At 36.4% G+C, this 20479-nt stretch overlaps 1 protein-coding gene and 1 long non-coding RNA gene across 13 annotated transcripts in view; one reads left to right on the top strand and one right to left on the bottom strand.

Moving 5' to 3' along the window:
• ARHGAP21 (Rho GTPase activating protein 21) overlaps positions 1-20479 on the top strand; it is a 170386-nt gene that overhangs the window by 114694 nt on the left and 35213 nt on the right. For 8 of the 12 annotated variants that reach the window (XM_079913778.1, XM_079913776.1, XM_079913777.1 and 5 more), the window contains 4 exons: positions 7911-8003; positions 9516-9594; positions 12125-12179; positions 19199-19228. In XM_079913778.1, the coding sequence (XP_079769904.1) occupies positions 7911-8003; positions 9516-9594; positions 12125-12179; positions 19199-19228 (257 nt within the window). The remainder of the gene's footprint in view (positions 1-7910; positions 8004-9515; positions 9595-12124; positions 12180-19198; positions 19229-20479) is intronic. The other 4 variants (XM_079913783.1, XM_079913782.1, XM_079913775.1 and 1 more) reach the window with 1 other exon arrangement.
• On the bottom strand, positions 1901-19867 carry LOC307182465. Its single transcript, XR_013827181.1, has 3 exons — positions 13306-19867; positions 12628-12696; positions 1901-2046 (listed from the first exon to the last, which is right to left on the bottom strand). It is a non-coding gene; the product is annotated as an uncharacterized lncRNA (long non-coding RNA).

The raw sequence follows: 20479 nt of genomic DNA, 5'->3' as shown, positions 1-20479 counted from the left end.
CTGAAACATGTCTCCAAGTTGGTTTTGGGCAGTCTTGCTGTTGGCATTTACTAGGACTTTAATTTGAATCAATCAGCAGTAATATTTCTAGAGCATCCACTATATGCCAGACACTGTTCTGTGTGCCAGAGATTTTCATGTAGTGATGTTCTCTTGCATAGGTGACCTCACTGAATTTGAATAGATAGGCAGAGCATTCCATTAGGAGTGGGAAAGTTGTTCCAGAACTTAATTTTAGGATTCTATTGTGGTTTTACACGTGAGACCTTTTCTAAATTTATTTCATAGCTTTTGGTGCTACCGTTCCTGTGTCATGAAATACTGCTTTTCATTAATGTTAAGTAGGCTTTTAGGAAGATAGAAGAAAGTAGAAGGAAGGCTTGGGTTTGTTGTCAGTTTATATGATCCAGATTGTGCAAAATACTGCATAATATGGAGAACTGTGAACAGATTTTGTTTTCTTTCCTTTAAGAAGAAGTAAAGTTCTGATTTGTTAGTGATGCATACTGAACTATTTGAAGTATTTGTAAATGAATTGACATGATACCTGGGATTTACACTAAAATACTTTAGGAAAAAAATGTGAGTGTAAATGAAACAAGATGACAGATTTTTAATAATTATTTACATTATGTTCGGGGGGGGTTATTCTACTTTTTTTCTCTATTTTTGTATATGCCAGGCATTTACCACACTAAAAAGTAAACCAAAAAAATTAGACAGGTGTGGGCTGAAAGAAAGTTTGTCATGATTAAGTTAGAACATGATCTGCTTTTTAATATTTAGCAGATTTTCTTAACTTCACTTTGTTCCATTTGATGTTACTTAAAGATGAGGTTGAGTAGTGAGTGTGTGTTTGCTTATAATGGATGAAATGTGATTGAGACCTGACAGGTGACATTCTGCTGACGTTGTCTAGAGACTATTGGAGTTTGGGGTTTGGAGCTCATAAGAATTGTTGGAGCTACAGATTGGAGGCTTGGGAGTATAGTTTCAAAGTACTAGCCATCACTCTGGAAATGAGAGCATCGTAAGTGGAAATTTGGGACCACCTAGGTTTAAAAAGCTGGAATGCATTTTTTTTTTCCTTAGTGCTTCTGCCCTTACCGAAGGGGAAAGGGACCCAATAATCTGCCATGGCAGTCTTCTTAAATTGGATTGTACTTAATTTTCATATAGGATGTATCAGTATTTTTCATATAATACATACGGGTTTTTGACAATGCCTCTCTTAGGCTCTTAAGATAGTTTTGTATGCCGTTAGCAAACCAAACCCCTAAAATAAAAATTAGAAGCCTGTTTTCTTTTCTTTTCTTTCTTTTTTTAGAAGCCTGTTTTCAACAATGAAAAAAAAAACAGCTATGAAATATTTCAGGCAAACAGAAAATAAAGGGAAGAAATGTGACTTCCAAATGCTGGCCACCTGTCCTTGTCATCTTAGCATTTTAACACCCCCCTCCTCCATTTCTCTCTCACTAAGACATGAATGATTATAAATATGGTTAAGGCCCTTCCATACCACTCCTTTTCTATTCTCTTCCCCCAGAGGTAACTACTAGCCTGAATTTGCTATTTATCACTCCCTCTGTTTGTTTTTTGCCTTAATAGATCCATAATTCCTAACTTTTGCTCAATAAATGCTTCTCCATGCCCTGTTTTTTCTGTGTCAATCTGTGACCCAGCAAAGAGAAACAAAGATCATTTTTTATTATTCAGATTTAACTTTGATATCTGTCTGTCTCAATCTACATTGTGGTTTCAATTATTTTGGGTCTGAAAAATAGATATTAATTTCAATAAGCTATTTAATTGATTTTCTTTAAATAATGAATGCCTGGAGCTTTAATACTCCATTATGGGGCTTCCCTGGTGGCGCAGAGGTTGAGAGTCTGCCTGCCGATGCAGGGGACACGGGTTCGTGCCCCAGTCCGGGAAGATCCCACATGCCCAGGAGCGGCTAGGCCCATGAGCCATGGCCGCTGAGCCTGCGCGTCCGGAGCCTGTGCTCCGCAACAGGAGAGGCCACAACAGTGAGAGTCCCGCGTACTGCAAAAAAAAAAAAAAACTCCATTATGTGACCTCTATAGCTTTCCGCCTTTGTGGAGAGCACACGTCTTCCGAGGCTTATCTAACTTTAACTTTCATATGAAGCACAGTTTAATTTCAACAGCCTTTTCTAGTGTAGAGATAGATAGAGGGTTTCTTTGTTTTTGTCTTCTTTCTTTTTTTTACAACAAAGAAATCAGTGAAAAGAATACTTAAAAAAACTGTCATTATAAAAACAGAGATTTGGTTCCATTAAAAAAGTTGTTCGGTAGCATCTATGAGAACTGTGAGAGAGAAGGAAAAATTTTTAAAAATCTCAATCTGAGTGATAGCCATTATTTTCTGCTGCTTTGCTTTTGGTGAAAACGTAAGATGGTATTTCTTTGTTTAAAGTATAATTTTTTTTTTAACTCTGATAAATACATTTCTCTTGTCCCTAGAACTAACTATAGGATTCCCTGATCTATACCTGTGATTTCTCTGTGTATCTTCATTCTCTGTGTCTCGTTTCTAACTGTTATAGTTCTAAGAATATTACTTCTGAAAATAATCTATTTGCTTTAGGCTGCTTGCTTTGTATACTTCGTATTTCAAATTTTGAAACAATTTAAATGTTGCAAGTGATTTGGATTTTAGCATTCTCCCAAGAAGAGGGTCATTAGAGCACTCTGGCTTTTAGACGCCAGTCTCTTTGAAGACAGATGAGTAGTTTGTGTCAGTTACTGGAAATTTGTTAGTATAGTCTCTTACTTCTTCCTTCTGTTCTTTGGTGTTCTTCGGTTTGTACTCTTCAACTCCCCCCAATATGCCAGTTGAGTCTGTATTGTTACTCTTTGGACCAGTATTTAATCAAGCACAAGCAGTGTGGCCTCATTCATCCCTGATCTCTATGTAAACTTTCTAAAGCTTTATCATCAGATTAGCATAGTAACAACATTGATTAAATACCTACTTGTATTAGGCATAATATAAGTATTTCAGTGGATTCTCTCTTCTAATCCTCACAATAGCCCTGCCAGGTAAAAATAAATTGTCATCATCCTCATTTTTCAGCTGAGTTAACTGGGGTACAAATAAATCATTTGTCTAACATCACTTGGGGGTAGGGTTGCCAGATAAACTACAGGGTGCCCAATTAAATTTGAATTTCTCATAGACAGTCATTTTTGCAAAATCCAGTAACCCTACTTGGAAAGTAAGTGGTAGAGCTGGGATTTTAAACCAGGTAATCTGGTCGTAGGGCTCAAGCTGTTAACCACTGCCTTATACTAGGAATGGAGAATAAAAAGCATATCCACCTGGATGTTCATCCAGTGTTTGGATGGCAGCTACTACCTATATATTATTATTTCTTTTAGTTGAGTTATTTTTCCTCAGCTGATTATGTTTACTATAATGTAAAAGTATGTACATTCTCTCTGATTTCAAAGTGTAACATTCAACTTCAGGCAAATTCATGTATGCTTCTTATAGCTTCTTATTTAAGTCTTTACTAATTGTATGCTAAATAGCATAAAGTGGGACCTTTTCAGTACCTGCTAATTTTAGCCATTCTCATTCATGTAAGGTCATTGTCTTCTTCCTTTTCTCAAATACAGAACGATTTAATTACATGTGTGTGCTAGAAAGACACATTTCCCTTTTCTTTTGATAAGGTCAAGGGAATAATACTTGAATAAGGTCTTTAGCAGTTCTTTGAAACACATCCTATGTGTTCTCAAAAAGTTGAGAAATTATAAAATACGCATGTAGAATTGAAAGAGGCTTTTTACTAAGAATTGCCAGGGAAGCCACCTGGCTCTGCCAAATGGTCCTACAGGGAAGCAGGGAATACTTGTTCCTGATTAATTACAATTCGGGATCGGACTCTTTGTTCTGCATATCTAGAAACCGACTGTAAAAAACTAAAGACGTAAGAGATTGAATAACACACACTTTAAATTTGATGCTTGTGATTTCCAGTTCCGGTGGAATTACAGAGAGCATATATTAAAGAGATGACACTCTTAAAATTACTGAACCACGTGTTTAACACAAGACTTAGAGTCAAGGAATATAGAAATTGAAGAGAGGGATATTTCTTAGTTAAACCTGCCTGTAATTAAAGGACGCCTATGGGACATTTTTCTGTTGTCCAGAAGGAATTGGTTAAAATCCACAGTAGTAATAGCAAGTCAGAATTTTGGAGACAGTCCAGAAAGGAAAGTGAACAAGAAGAATCAAAGTACAGCTCTCAGCAGATGTGGTAGTGCTTGCTGTAAGACTGGCCCTTCTTTTAGTCTATTCCATCTTCATGTATTTTCAGGCATAGTGTATTGAAGGATTTGTCAATTTGTGGCAAAGTCTCTCTGATTTTATAATGGTAGTCATTGCAAAGTTAGTATTTCCTTTATAGAAATCAAAACCAAATTATTTTGGACTACAATTTATTCTGTGTGAGTGAAAGTGCCTATCAGAGCTTTCAGAAGTCATTACGTTGCTACCCCGCCAGCTTTTTATTATTTTGTAGAATTCATTAATGCTCATTTACATTTTGTATTTTTAAATATAAGTACGGTATAATCACGTTTGGGACATAGTGGACTAGAAGACATTAATTTAAAAAAAAAAAAAAGCGTCCTCGGGGCTTCCCTGGTGGCGCAGTGGTTGAGAGTCCGCCTGCCGATGCAGGGCACGCGGGTTCGTGCCCCGGTCCGGGAAGATTGCACATGCCGCGGAGCGGCTGCGCTCTTGAGCCATGGCCGCTAAGCCTGCGCGTCCGGAGCCTGTGCTCCGCAGCGGGAGAGGCCACAGCAGTGAGAGGCCCGCGTACCGAATTAAAAAAAAAAAATTCGTCCTCTCTTTAATTATATAAATCTTTCCATGAAAGCAGTGACTTGGCACAGCAAAACTTATTAAACCTTCAGATCTCTAGCCTAGAAAACATAGATGGTTTTCCTTAAATACCAACTGTTGTAAATGTTGAGTTGGCTGCATAAGGACCTAGCCTGATTACCAGCTGGATTGGCATTAAGTATTTGCATTTTAAGTGACTTACATTGAAAGAAACCTTCTTTTCCCTTTCAAACTAGTTGTAAGTGGACTGTCTCCTTGTATTTGGTAAAGCTTGACAACTGAATAAGTAGTTGGGTTACATTTGAAGCAGGAGGGAACACACCATGTTTAGATTTGGATCTGGATTCAAATCCCTACTCTCCCTCTTCGTAAGTTACTTCGTCTGTTTCCTCCTCAGTATAGTGACAGTATTAAAATCATAACGACTTTCTTGACAGCTTGATGTAAGAATTGAATAATAAGTGTGTTCATTTATTGCATAATGCTTTATCGAATGCCTGTTCTGTGCCACACATTGTTCTGCGTGCTGTGAGCATCCGTGAACGTGGCAAAAACCCCTGCTCTTCATTTTAGTGGAAGAGACAACCAACCAGCATGAAAGCAAATAAACATGTAACTTTAAGTAGCGGATGACAAGTTCTGCGAAGAAAAATAAAGCCTGGCACATACAGAAAGTTTTCCCAAATTTTGTATTATGATTTTCAAAGTACAGCAAATACCTTATCCATCTGGATTCAACAATTAACTTAATGTTGAGTATATATTTGCTTTATCTGTCCATCCATACATGTGTCTGGGTGTTTGGATATCTTGGCTTATTTTTTTCTCTCAAGCCATTTGAAAATTAAGTTGCAGATATCATTATCATAATACTGGAAATGTAATAATATAATAATAAAATATGATAATATAAGATTACAATCAGTCCCTAAGTATTTCGGCAAACATCTCTTAAGAATGAGGACATTCTTCCTTACAGTAGGGATTTAACTAGCATTAGTTCTCTGTTTCCTCCAAAACCTCATGGAGAAAGCAGTCAGGGCTGTCTGTCATAGCCAATCAGAAGTGACCAAAGGATTTATAATATTTTCACGTCTTCTGAACTTAGAGAGCTGTATAGAGTTTCCTTGGGAAGAGAGCTGATATATATTTTTGAAAATTGGATGATAGATACTTTGCAGGTATATTTTTACAACCTTGCAAATTTTTCATGCTTGAAAACGTAAGAATATGAGACTAGTCTTCATCTAAGCACCATGGAGAGTGGAAATACACATCTACCAAGGAATTGCTCCAATCACAAGCTATGCTGAGCGCTTTTGCATGTTATCTTATTGAGTCTTCATAGAAACCCTTCAAGAATGCAAAAACATGTCTCTGTACTGTAAAAGAGCAAGCAATCATTTCTTTTAAGTAAAAACGTTTATTTACCTGCACCTGGCCTATCCAGTGGCACAGCAAGGATTTGGATCCCTGTCTCCTAGTGTCTAAAACATGAGCAGTTTTCCTCTGTGCCCTGTTGCATTTTAAGCAGAGTTAGCCATTCACTACTTTTAGAGGATGTCTTTCAGAGTAAACAGCTAAATATGTAAGGGGAGTTGCTGATAGACGTTCCTTTATTGGTTTCTACTTCTTTTGAGCCACCTTTGTGATATACCTGGATAAAAATTTGGTTTTATATGACAATAATTATGGATTCTTTATATTTGACAGTCATATTCTGCCCAGCGCCACAGTCTAACAAGTATGATGAAAGAACTCCATACATATATACGCCTTATTTTCTCAGTTATATTCTTCTTTAAGGGTCAGGGCTGCGTCTTCTGGTTCATTGATTTTCCATCTTGAGTATGCATCACGGCCACATGAGGGTTTCTGATTCAGTAGATCTGGGGTGGGGGGTCCGTGAATTTGCATTTCCAGCACATTCCCTGGTTGTGTTAATGCTGCTGGTCTGGTGATCACACTCCGAGAACCACTGTCTACCTGTTTGTCCCCTCTCAGTACTTACCTTGGTGCTTGTCGCTTAGTTTAAATGTCCTCTCACCTGTGACTCTTCCTTTGACTTCTATGTATTGAAACTGTCAGTTGTTCTCCAATGTTAGTGTGTAGAAGGATCATCTGGGAAACTTCTTGACAAAGCAGATTTCTGATTGGACCCCGAAACACTGATTTTTTTCAAACCCCTGAGCTGTTAATGCAGACGATCCATGGATAGCAGTTTGTGAAGTGCTGGCTTTCAGATTTGATCACGAGCTCCTCATTGCCATGACTGTATGTTGTATCTGTCTCTGTTTTTTTTTTTTTTGCGGTACGCAGGCCTCTCACTGTTGTGGCCTCTCCCGCTGCGGAGCTCAGGCTCCGGAGGCGCAGGCTCAGCGGCCATGGCTCACGGGCCCAGCCGCTCCGCGGCATGTGGGATCTTCCCAGACCGGGGCACGAACCCGTGTCCCCTGCATCGGCAGACGGACTCTCAACCACTGCGCCACCAGGGAAGCCCCTGTAGTACCATTCTTTGTTCATATGTCTTTCTCCCTCCAGAGTCCCTGAAGGGAAAGAACTGTCTTATTTAGGATTGTGACTTAGTGCTTAACACGATGCAGTGTTAAAAAGCAGTGGAGTTGAATACCGCCTGTGTAATCTCGCTGTGTGACCTTAAGAGAATTTACTTAGTCTCTCTGAGCCTCGGTGTCCTCTTTTATCCGATGGTGGTAGAAATACTTACTTGTTATGGAAATTAGCTCTCAGGTATGTGTAATATTTAGTGTGATGATTTACATACAGAATGCTCCCAGTAAATGGAAATCGTTGCTATTGTGGTGGTTGTGTTATGGAAGAAGAAAAATAAATGTTGGAGTTCTTGGAACCCTCTTAATGATGACTTTAGCATCCAGATTTAAGATATGTGTCTAACATTTCATTTAAAAAATCTTTGCTTCACTGTCTCAATTAAATATCATTTTTTATTTTGCTATTTTAAGAAAATATCGTGAGGTAAAATTATGCCTTGGCTCTTTTCTTCCGCACAGGAAAACAAAGAAACCGCTTGGAGCCCATGGATACCATCTTCGTCAAACAGGTTAAGGAGGGAGGACCTGCTTTTGAAGCTGGATTGTGCACAGGTGCTTGATAGTCTTACTTAAACCTACCTTTTCATTTCTTTTCTACTTCATTTTTACCACATTTCATTTTCCATGTTTTTCCTTCTGTCTCCTACTGTATGTTTCTTCCTTTTTCTTCCTATCAGTTATTACTGTTTTTGAGACCTAGTTAGTTATATGTTTTTTGATACCCAAATGGATGGGTGGGCAGAAATACCATAATTGATATATTGTGGACACTTTTAGTTACCACTCAGATAATGGACCCTCAGAGGCCCTCTTAACCTGTTTTGCGTACATTTAATTTTGACAAAGGTTAATAAAATAGCAAATGAAGGAGATATTCATTGAAGTAAATGAAATCATCTTGGAGCTCCAAGTTCTGGAAGAGCCTGACCTGCTAGAGGTGAATGAATTCATCCACCACAAAGAGTAGTTTAAGTCTCCAGTGCAATGCAAGCCCAGCTTCATCTGCAGCTGTCAGTGGATGTGGTCTGGTAGCTGTTCTGAAATATTTTGTGACTTTAATTAAAAAAACTAAGTAGGATTTAGTTTAGATTAATGCACACACTAAAATAGTTACCCTTTTCTCTTGTTTCTAAACATGAAATAATTTAAAAAGGGAATTAGTGAAAAACTATCTTTTACTGCCTTTTGAATAAAATGTTATCTTTGCAGCTACACATGTAAATAGTGGGTGTCGCTGGTAAGATTTATTAGAATGCATTGTTAACTTGTTAATTATCTTTTTTGTCATAGTTAAAGTAAGCCTAATTTCAATATCATTAGTATATATAAAATGTACATCAGTGAACACATAACATTCTATTAGCTAGAATGTATCATCTCTCATATTCTAAGCTTTCCAGGGTTGGGAAGATGAAGTTGAGGGACTGTGCAAAGCCCACAAAAAATACGTTTTTTCCTGTTTTCCTCTGTCCTTTCTCTCATTATTTTCCTTTCTGCTCTACTGATTTTTCTGAGTAACGAAACATCCTTTTCCCCATTAAAATGAAGAAAAAGTTAATAGATATAAAGTCAAAACCATGTCCATACCCATGTTTAAGTTCTGCAGTGTAGCACTAATCAATAAACTAAATAGACTGAGAGAATACAACAAAGAAAATCAGTTGGACTAAAATTAGAGACCACTGAGATAACAAAAATAATTGTCTAAGGCTGTTAAACAGTGTTTCTCTATTAGAAAGGACAGGGTAAATGGAGGAATAAATAGTAGTTTTACAACTCAGAAAACAAATGATAGGGGCATAAATAGTATAATTGTGGTCACTTGGTGATTATACTTCTTGAGGTTTCTAAATTCATCGATGGCTGGACTCTTATTTAAAATATAGTTATATTTCATAAGTAGCTAGATATATTAAAATTTAGGTTCATTTTTGTAAAAAGACACTTTAAAAAACGAGCAAGGATATATTAAAAATAAGTATATTACTCAAGCAGTATTTCAAAAGTACTCACAAGTGACTTTTTAAAGGAATTCCTCATGTGTTATTTAATTTCTCTTTGAAGGTGATCGAATTATAAAAGTCAATGGAGAAAGTGTTATTGGAAAGACCTATTCCCAAGTAATCGCTTTAATCCAGAACAGGTAAGAGTCTTGAAATAGGATTAATTTTGGCCAAAGATGGGTTTTATAAATCACTGAAACTAGTAGGTTTAATGCAATATTGTATTCCTATAAGAAATTGATGTGCTGTGGAAATCTGAAACTTTCCCTTAAAGTGGAAAATGCATTTGAAAGTTGCCAAGAACAAACTATCTGAGGATGGCGTATTTGGTGGCTTTGTTTTGGCAAGTTTATCAGATTTGTAATTAAAATCCTTTAGAGCCTGAGAGGCATACGTTTTAGATTTACCATTAAGTTTCCTACTTTTATTTGAAGTGATAATCAAATTTCTAATTTGTTTATAATAAATATATATATAAATGCATATATAATTTATTTTAAAACCACTAAGGATAACTTATCTTAAATACCTTTTACTGAATGATATTCTTGGCTCAGATTCATTTGTTTTAACAAAGACAGCAAGAAATTGTCCTTTAATCCGTTTGCCTACATTCTACAGAATAGGATTTTGAGTTCTAAAGGTAAATAAATATTTATAGAGCGACTGATTGCAAAAATAATTTAGTCCTACTCTTTCTCTCTATCACACACCTAGAATTTTTTTTTTTAATTACAAATAAGGAAATCGAAAGCCAAAGAGGTTGCTGTATTAAATTTCTGTCAAGCATAAGCCATGACTCTGGGATCTGATTTCCAGCTCATCACCACAAGGGGTTCTTCCCAGATTCAAATACAGTAACTTTTGGATGATCTGTTGCTGTATATTAGCCATACTCACCTGTCTGTAATTAAATTGAGGTTCATTATTTTCTGAAGAATTCTATCAAGCTCCTCTAACCACGTCTAAAGCTGTTCATGCTATAATCTAACTTACGTACACGAATGCCCTAATATGTTGTCACTTTTACAGTTAGTGATGTGATCATGATTTATTGATCTCAGAGTATTCTCCTTACTGTTGGATTCTAGGTGTTCCTGACAGTGAGCCCTATTTGATCTTAAATATTGAGGAGACCTGGGCACTGGTGAAGAATTGAAAGCCTCCCTGGAGGCAGTGGGGAGATCCACCCAAATTTTCTTTTACTGCAAATAATTTAGATCATGATAAATATACCAGTATGTTTTGTCAGCCTGTAATTTAAGGGTTTTTTAGTGTATTTGTTAACATGTCTTCTTTAAAAGTACTATTTTTCCAAACAACCATAACTTAATCTTTGTTTTCCTCAAAATCCACATTAATTTTTTGTTTGTTTGTTTTTTTTGTTACTGGTGCAGTTCATCTTTCAGAATAATAATAACACTTTGGAATGACAGTCTTAATTTTTCAACCAATAAAGCAATTTGAAAAATAAATACTGTTTTTTCATGATCTTATTTTTCTTTTAAAAAATTGTGTTCCTTTTGTCTGCAGTTGGTAGCAAATGGATTAATGCAGCACAAAGCCATTGAGATTCTGCAGTGTATTAATGTAAAAATGTATCCTTGCAGAAGAATTTATCTAAGCATCAGTATGTATTTTCTACCAACTCTAAATGTTGAAATACAAGTACCTACATATTTTCTTCGTAGAATTTATTTGAACCTGTGGTTCTAATTGTTTTACTCTTCTCTCAGCATTTATGAACCTAAAAATAAGGGTTCGAATAGAGACACCAGTAAATGATTAGATTTGGGGTTTTTTGTTTTTGTTGTTGTTTGTTTCTTAATCTCTTGATTGTATTGGGGGAAAATCTATCTGATATTGTTAGGGTAGATACTGAAGCACTTGCTGGGGATAGCAGTGTTCTTGCCGTATCTAAGTGTTAATTCCAGATCACAGGACTCGGTATAATTTATCCCTTTGAACTGTTTTAAACCTAGAGAAACTTCTCTGTTATTTTTAACAGAACACTTACAGTACCAAAATAAAATGAGACTTTGAGCTATTCCTGTAAAGGCTCTAAAATTAAATCACGGAGAAGAAAGTAAATTGTTGAGATGCTATATGGTTTTTAAAAAATGAGTCATTTTGATGGTTGTGATGGTGAACTCTGATTTCCTTCCCATTTGAGGCCAAGAGGGATTATTTCAAAATTAGGATGTTTAATATTGCCTAAAATGTTAAATTTGAGGGTTCTCTGATTATTTTTATGTTAATGTATTTTTAACTTGATAAACAGAGAATTGGTGGTAAAAATTTGTAATTTGTTCTGTGACCTGAAAGAAAATAAAACACAATTATATATTGATGAGTTTTGTTCCAGGAGTATTCAATATAAGTAATATACTTCATGTTTTTAAATTAGAAACATGTTATAAAGAACACATGACTGATTATGAATAGCTCAAACATACGGCAGGGTGCCCTCTTTTGTACATAATTAGCCTATATATATAAATGACTTCTTTTCATTTTAATGATTCGGATTTGAAATGTAAAGATTTTTAAAGCCCCCATATTAAACTCATAAGCAATTTAAAAAATACTTGTGAGTTAACTCTTTTTCCTTTATGTCTTTCTTGTATACTTCTGCCTCCCCTAAAATAGTATGTGTCTATTCAATTTCAGCGATACCACATTGGAACTTAGTGTTATGCCAAAAGATGAAGACATTCTCCAAGTGGTGAGTTTTATTTATTCAAATATGTGGATTGTTTTATAGTCATGAATGTTAATAAAAATTCTTTAAAGATGGAGGTGGATTAAACATTTTTTAAAAGACTCTAGGGAAAAAAAACTCAAACGCTCTGTTTTTCTCTACATTTTACCAAAAAACCAAAACAAAGGGAGAGAGAGACTATTGTCCGTTTTTTACAATTAAGCAACATGAGAATATTTTATTGATTCCGCAGTAAACTCTTATTGTTGTCATTTGGAATGAGATTCCTAAAGAGTTTGTTTGCCCAAATGTTGCATTCTAGATACTCCTTCAACCAAAAGCCAAGCCTCAGGGTGCAAGTACATATCCCCAGGAATTAGATTTTTTTTTTTTTTAAACTATGAGGTCAGAAATTTTATGAAAGCCATTTATTAATTTTCCAATAAGCGTTACTGTCTGTAAATTAACTTACCGAGCAGTTTTCTTAACAGTATCCATTCATTCCATTAGAAGTAATGTTCACAATGAATAGAGTCTGCACCTTAAGGGAAAAATAGGTTAGCATCTTAGAGAGGGAGTGAAACTATATAGTTGAAAATCTTTAGCATTTATCTTAAAATATCTTTCTCCTCTTGAGAAAGAAAACAAATTAACTGGAGTACTTAACTCCTTTATTAAGCTTAGATATTGCTGAGGGTAAAAAGATGATAAAATAAATTTCATTCAGGAAAATAATACTTTTCCTCAATTGATTTTGTAGTTCAGCAGAATAAAACAGTTAGAGCTAGGAAATAGCAGTGGCTGCTGAAGATTGTTGTTGTTGTTGTTTTTTTAATTCCTTTTAGTGAATAGCTGTTGTTGCTGTTGTTTTATTACTCAGAACTGATGGAATCCTTGTGGTAGGAATGGAAATCGGAATGTTTTTCACTTGTAAGGCGTTCATTTGAACTTAGCTCAACAAAAGTCCTAAATAATCTTCTGTAAACATTTTTTTTTTTACAAAAAAATCACTAAAGCCAATCCTAGTGATTCAGTTTATTCACTTACACATAAAATATAATTAACCAAAATCCATGGAGATCAGCCTTGTGTTTTCAAGGCATACTGATTTTATTTCAAAATGGCATGTTTACCGACAACAGGTTATTACCCTTCTTAAATGCGCAGTTCTGTTGGGGTTGAGTGTCTCAGCAAGGAAGTTGCAACCATCTGTGGTGGTTTTCTCAGTCAAGCAGCACTAGTTGTAGAGTCCTCCCCTGATCATTCAGCACAGTGAGAGAACAACAGACAACCATGGAAGGCAGTGAAGTCACTAGACTGAAAATAAATAGGGGGGTCCTCCTGTAGGGCTCCACTTATGCAAAGGACCAGGAGGTGATGCCCACACGGTAGGACGAACTTTACCTTGAACCCTTGCATTCTCCTGACTCAGAGACAGAGAGCATTTCCAAAACAGAACTGACATCTCATCTTCAGTAGTCTCTTTGCTTGCCAAGGTGAAGGCACCGGTTGGACACTGTTGAGAACAGTGAAACGTTCTATAAACATTGAGAACAGTGAAACGTTGTATAAATTCCCAGGAATGAGGCACAGAATTGCCATCCTAGCCTGCTGTGTGGGTGATGCAGGGGAGCAAGAGGGCAAGGAATCATGTTCTAAGGATGTGATCAATGGGAAATTAGGTTAATTAATTTCCTTGTGTTTTATTTAAGATAAAGGGAAAATACAAAGTGTTGTAACACAGGGAGAAGTTGGTTCACTGGGGTGACCTGAGCACACAGGTCTTCAAGGTTCCTCAGGGTCCTGATATATTGTAACAGAAAATTCATCTTTAAAACTTGTTGAGTTATTTTAATCATAAGAAATTAAAAGCCCATATCCTTGATGATAAAAGAAAACCTCACTTTTAAACCCAGTCTTCATTCACATTTGCGTTAGGAAATTGAAGGAGTATATATAGTTAATGCAGACTCTCCGTTGTTCCCTGAAGGACACTGAAATGCAGTGACTTCTTTTCCACATCAATGCTTTTAGCTGGGATATCTACAAGTGGCATTTTAAAAATCTATTGTAAAACCCAAAGAGAATCTGGGATTTAAAAAACCATATGTGGAAATACTTCTCTCTAACAGATTCTAGAATGAAAATGTTCTATAAGGGGCCTTCAGAAGTATTTATGTTGGTCTTAAATCTGTTACTTAAAATATATGCTTTTAAAGATGTATTTGTCCCTGTGAGGTTGAATATTCATTGTAAAGAAAACATAAACATGAACATTTTTACAGCTACTATAAACATCATTTACCCAAGAGAAAGCCTGTCTCAGTTTTTATATATTTGCCTGGGTCACGGCAGGATTGGGTGTCCATGAGCGTTTGCTCCTCAAGTGATGTATAGATCAAGTTGTTCTAGAGGTATTCAGCTCATCTTTGAGAGGTGGCATAGAAAATTTAATTTGGTTCAAAACTTACGTCATGTAAGGACAGGTATATAATAATAAATCTCATAATTCACAGAAGACAGTGACATGAGGTTGAAAAACATGAAGTAAAATTAAGAATTATTTATTATGTTATTAAACTAGTGCTGGTAATAGTACTCCTGTACTTGGCAACCTCATTTTTTGAACTAACATACATTTTCATACATTGTAAAATGTATGTACAGTGACATACATTTTAAACTAACAATAGAATAGTATTGTATTCATTTGAGTCATTTGGTGGTCTTATATTTCAGACCATGATCATAGACAAGTTCATATTTTTAAGGTGATACTACAAGATAAAAAGCACTTCCTGTTGCATTTGTAAAAAGACAAAACGATTTTGTTGCCCTCTCAGACACTGAGAGTGAATGAAATAGCCACCACCTGTCAAGTCACCTAAACAGTGATGCTGACTGAAAAAAATATGTCCTCAATGGACCCATGGTAGCTCTCAGCGCTAGAGCTGGGTGTTCTTTTCTGTGCAGACTTCAAGGTACTTCGTTAAGCCTTTAGATCCGTGGACTCAAAATTCAGTTTTAAGTAGATCAGTTCTGATGGCTGTGGAGATCCTCGGGTGTGTCTGATGTTTGACGAGGGTATTTGGAGCCTTCTTTTTTTTTTTTTTGCGGTACGCAGGCCTCTCACTGTTGTGGCCTCTCCCGTTGCGGAGCACAGGCTCCGAACGCGCAGGCTCAGCGGCCATGGCTCACGGGGCCCAGCCGCTCCGCGGCATGTGGGATCTTCCCGGACCGGGGCACGAACCCGTGTGCCCTGCATCGGCAGGGGGACTCTCAACCACTGCGCCACCAGGGAAGCCCCTACTTTGTGTTTTAACAGCCAGGTTAAACAGCTTTTCTCGTGTAACAGGGAAGAAAGTGATGGCACTAGGACTTGAACCCAGTTAGGCCTGAGACTGTATGTAGCCTGTACTTGAAACTAAACCACAGTCCCATACTGTCGTTGGGTCCAGATGAAGAGTGTCAGTGGCTGTTACTTTCACACTGCCGGTCACGGTCAGAGCTGCTAGGCAAACTCATCTCTGAGATCTGTGTCCATTGCCCTAGTTACCACTCCATGAATGTGCGATATAAATTGAAAAATGTAATTTAACCCCAATTTTTCTTTAGATTTATTAGAATTACTTTCAAAATAATTATTTATTATGTTCCACAATCAGTATACTATTCTATTTACAATTAGGTATCCATTTGTCATGTGTGGATCAAGGTAATCTTGCTTTAGAGTAGGGAAGCGAGAACAGGAATTCTGGAGGGTTCTTTCATATTTTGCAAGTTTGAAGCAGTTACTTCTATTTTTTTAAAAAAGTATTTTAAATAATTATAAGAATAGTACTTGCTTGTTAGAAAAGTTTCAAATAATTTAGAAAGGTATAAAGTATCCACAACATCCGCTTCTCCCACGTCCCACTGTGGCATGTCTGACGTGTGTTTTAAAATTATCCAAACAGATATGTAGTTACTTTTGCTTTTATCATAAGTAATGGTATAAAATTAACAGGTCAGCCTGTGAACGCAAACTGGTAGGCAGGAATTTTAATCTTACTAGCTTATTTATTCTGCACTTTTTTGTTTGTTTTTCCTGTTTACTAGACAGTAAATATGGTACAGTAATAGTAATACTATCGCAATAGTAATAGGTATGGTAATAGTGATTTTGATGCAAGTCTACTAAAACTGAACTGAAATATTATTTTTGGACTATTTAGCTACTGTTAGGCACTAATACATATAGTCAAGATCCAGACTGTTAACATTACATTTTATTTAAATGCTCTTTACAATTCTAATTCCAAATGAAGACTTCCGTGAGGCATCTTTCCTTACTCCCCTCTCCTCCCCGCCCCCCCCCCCCCCCCCGTTTAAAGAACATTTTGGATCTGTAGGCATGACGGGGCTGCTACTATTTCGTTTTCATTAGGTGTGGCTTGAATTTTAAAATATTAATTTTTAAACTACTAAGCTACTATAAGATATAAAACTTTAATACAGGGTAAAGGAAATTCAAGAAAAAATGTAGAGTGATATATAAAAGGCCTAATGAAAAAAAAAATTGGCTAAGGATTTTTTTGTCATATCCTACTGAATTCCCAAGTGCTAATCAGTCGGGAAAAATCTGAGTGTTGTCTAATTCCATCAAAACTTCCGGATATATATTGGGTTGGCTAAAAAGTTCGTTCAGTTTTAAGTAAAAATGACACATTTTTCATTTTCACCAAGAACTTTATTCAACAGCGTATTCATTAACCAAATGAACTTTTTGGCCAACTCGATACTCTGAAGTATCCATTTGGACTTAAACGTAAAAATAAAAATTATTATGAGCCAAATATGCAATTCTTATGACATTGGTTTCAAAAATTTCTGGGCCACGCCATTTCAGGCAAACTTATTGATACAGGATGATTTCGATGTCATTATAAAAGAATATAAATTGACATCATTATATAAAAATTACCTTAAGTGATATTTTGTATTGTTTAATTGGTGCCTATTGACAATTCAGAGATTCCCAGGGGGTAATTAAACCATTGAAATGTCTGACCATGGTGTCTCAGTGAAAGACTGAGTACTTTCTGACTCAAGAGAAAGCACGCCACAGTCACAGCTATGAGCAACTTATGGAGTTTAAAATTCCGTTTTCAGAGTGTAAAACCTCATTAATGGGTTCCACGTTCTTCTCAAAGAGTTGAATATTGTAATCCACCCCAGTGTTTGCGCGAGCCCCGTCTAAGGCTTTCCTCTGTAGGCAGTTTGTTTTCTAGAGGAACACTTAAAGGCATCCTGGGAGAAGGGGACTCCTTAAAATTGTCATATCATCTATTCCTAATTTACATGCCTACGCTTATTCTGGAGATAATTTGTGTCTGCACCGCACCTCTCAGCATAGCCGTAGAAGTTTATTCCCATGACTTACCTGGAACACATACCAAGCGACAGTGGCCTTTGGAGCACTGCTGATTTCCCCATGGATGTTAATTGAATGGTATTGGTTCTCAAACTTTATGAGAATGAGAAACTTTTAAATAGATAGATAAACAAACAAGCTCTTTTAGTGTCCTTGAACTGAGAGGATATGTGAGGAAATTCAGTACTACTACTGAATGAATTCATACTTTATCTCAACCATATCTGCTTGCATTAGACAGTAGTACTGTATGTGTAAGGTATTCTGTTTAGTCCGTCCACTGTTAACGCGTGGTCCACGTGTGTATATTTAAGGACCCCTTTGCCATGATTTTACCCAGAAGTGGGGACCCATGAATATAGACTATTTAGGAATCTTAGCAATATCTAAAGTATGTCAAATACCTTTTCAAGTATTTAATAGCTCTGGTCATATACTTTTATTACTAAAAGATAATATTCCTCCCCAAATTTGAATAAAGGAGGTATCTTTAAATTATTAGTTCTAGAACAGCATTTCCCAGCAGAAGTTCTAATTGTGTTAAAACCCCGGGAAAAAAATGGGTTCCGTGGCCAAATAAGTTTGTAATTTCACGTCAAGTTTTACAGCGTACATTAACGTAGTAGAGGTCTTGAGAAGTCATGAAGCCCACCAGCCAAACTTCCCCTACATCATCAGGCATAAGGAATACACCACCCCTTTCAGGTGATGCTTAATAAAATTGCACAAACACGCTCTAACAATACTGTACCAGCGAGTCCACTCATCCACACACAGGTTTCCTGCACGGAACAGTGCTGGCGCTACTACAATCAGCATTAAAAAGATAAGCTTGTTACGTCAGTGGCACATAGCCAAAATGTGTATTTTGACTGACTGTGTTCATACCTTAGAAATATTATGGCATGCATGTTTTTTTTAGCTACTGGGCTTTCGTTTCTCACTGCATCCTGGTTTAGGTTCTATAATATTCTTTAGAAGTTAAAAAGAATTACTCTGGAAGTAATATTCTTTATGTCCATCCAGTAGCTATTTTCATAAGCTTAATAAAATAGGCCAAAAGGTACAGCATTGGAAGATCTTAATTTTTGAGGGAAACCCATTTGATAAAACAGCCATTCTTTCGTTCCAAATCCTAGTGTACAGGCAGCTGCAGTCAGCTGACAGCTTGTGGTTATGCTCTGATTTACAGGGGAAGGAGGAGGTTGTACTATTTTAAATGCATAATAGAGCATTCGTTTTGTCATCTGGAAGCAGAGATGGAAGAAACTCAGGGGAAATGAGAGGCATCAATGTTGCTGTTGTGGAAGGGAAGCTTTGTGGCACATTATCAGACAGCAGTGCATATTGAAGAAAATATCTGTTAGGAATGCATGTCACCAGATGTATTTTGTTTTCGAGAATGGTAGACAGATCAAATAAGAACCAGATAAAAGCGTGAGAAAAAGATGCTCAGAAGGATACTGAAGTTACTCTTTATGCCTCACTGCCCTTTACTTCTCTTGGTACCTTCCAGAGGAATCAGTATAGATGTATTTTTAGGTTGCTGTTCTCCAGCATCAATATGACAACATGATTCTGTCTTTATATCAGTAAGCAGCTTCTACTATGTTTTCCTATTTTCTGCTAGCTACAATTTACAAAGGATGTCACAGCTCTGGTAAGAACTGCACAGAAGCCATTTCCTTGCTTTATAAATCATGTTTTGTAGAGATTTGTAATAAGCCAATCTATTAAAACTGTAAGTTTGCTTAGAGGAATCTCTCCGTGGTGTTAATCTTACTAATTTGCAGAATGTGTTTGTGATATATTATTTTCTTTCTTTCTTTCTTTTTATGTTTGGTTTTCTTTCGTATCCTGTGCATAATTGGTGTTAAAACATAACATCTATCTGCATCTGTATTTTTTTAATTATCTCACACTCTCTCTTCTCCTAGTACTTTGCCGTTATGTTATGTTTGTGGCTGCACCTGAGCTTTGCAAGCTGTCTAATGCAAAGAGAGGATGTGATGGTAGTCTTGAATTAAGCTTGTTTGGATTAGGGGAGGGTGTGTAACATGACACCACACCTAACTGTCTCAGCTGTTGGACACAGTCCTGAATTATATCGGTTAGCTCTGTTTTATAGAGTCTTGTTACTTAATTTGTTATTTTTAAGTTGTAAAAAACATTCCTAGATAATTTCGTGAATAATTGATAAAAAATAATTGGAGCTGCATGCCTGCCTGTTAGTAATAGAGAAATGTCTCCTTATAACAGGTAAAAGAGACCAAATAAATTTGTACGATACAATTTTGCATTACCGTAAAATAAAAAAATATAAATTATATACCAGGAAGATGAATTACCTTTTTTCATATTTTACGCCTTTAATATGTACTTAATTTCTTAAGTGTGCATATTCTCTATTTCTCCTGGCTGTTGGAGGATTTAATTTATCAAAATGGATTATTTTTAGCGACTCAGTAATCATTAATTGGCAAGACAGTGTTCAATGTAATATTTATGATAGCAGCAGTGCCTAAAGTGAAGATGTATTTGGTGAAGATTTTAAATATTTTCACCTTCACCCTGGCAAAAGATCAGAGTCTTGTTTTGCTGAGATTTATTAGGCAGCCATTTAACCTGCCAACTGCTGGGGAAAAAAATCATAAAACTCGAAAGGGGACATTTTTAGAAGCAAGACGTCCGTATCTAATTAATGGTGGCGAGGGCAGGGCGGAGTTTGCTGCGTTTCAGGTCTATTGAGAAAATAAGCAGTTGTAATTTATATTTTTTGCAAATTCTACAATTTATTTGATTTCTGAGAGACTAGCCCTTTTCTGAATTTGTGGAGTACCCTTGCACTGTGTTTGCCTGCATGCTTTAGTGAATGCCACCCAAGAGCAGGGCACCGTAAAATAACATAGTG

Source organism: Stenella coeruleoalba, assembly GCF_951394435.1.
Source record: "Stenella coeruleoalba genome assembly, chromosome: 2".
NCBI classification, from domain to species: domain Eukaryota; kingdom Metazoa; phylum Chordata; class Mammalia; order Artiodactyla; family Delphinidae; genus Stenella; species Stenella coeruleoalba.
Note: the sequence above shows the minus strand (reverse complement) of the source record. Positions and strands in the feature narration are given on the sequence as shown.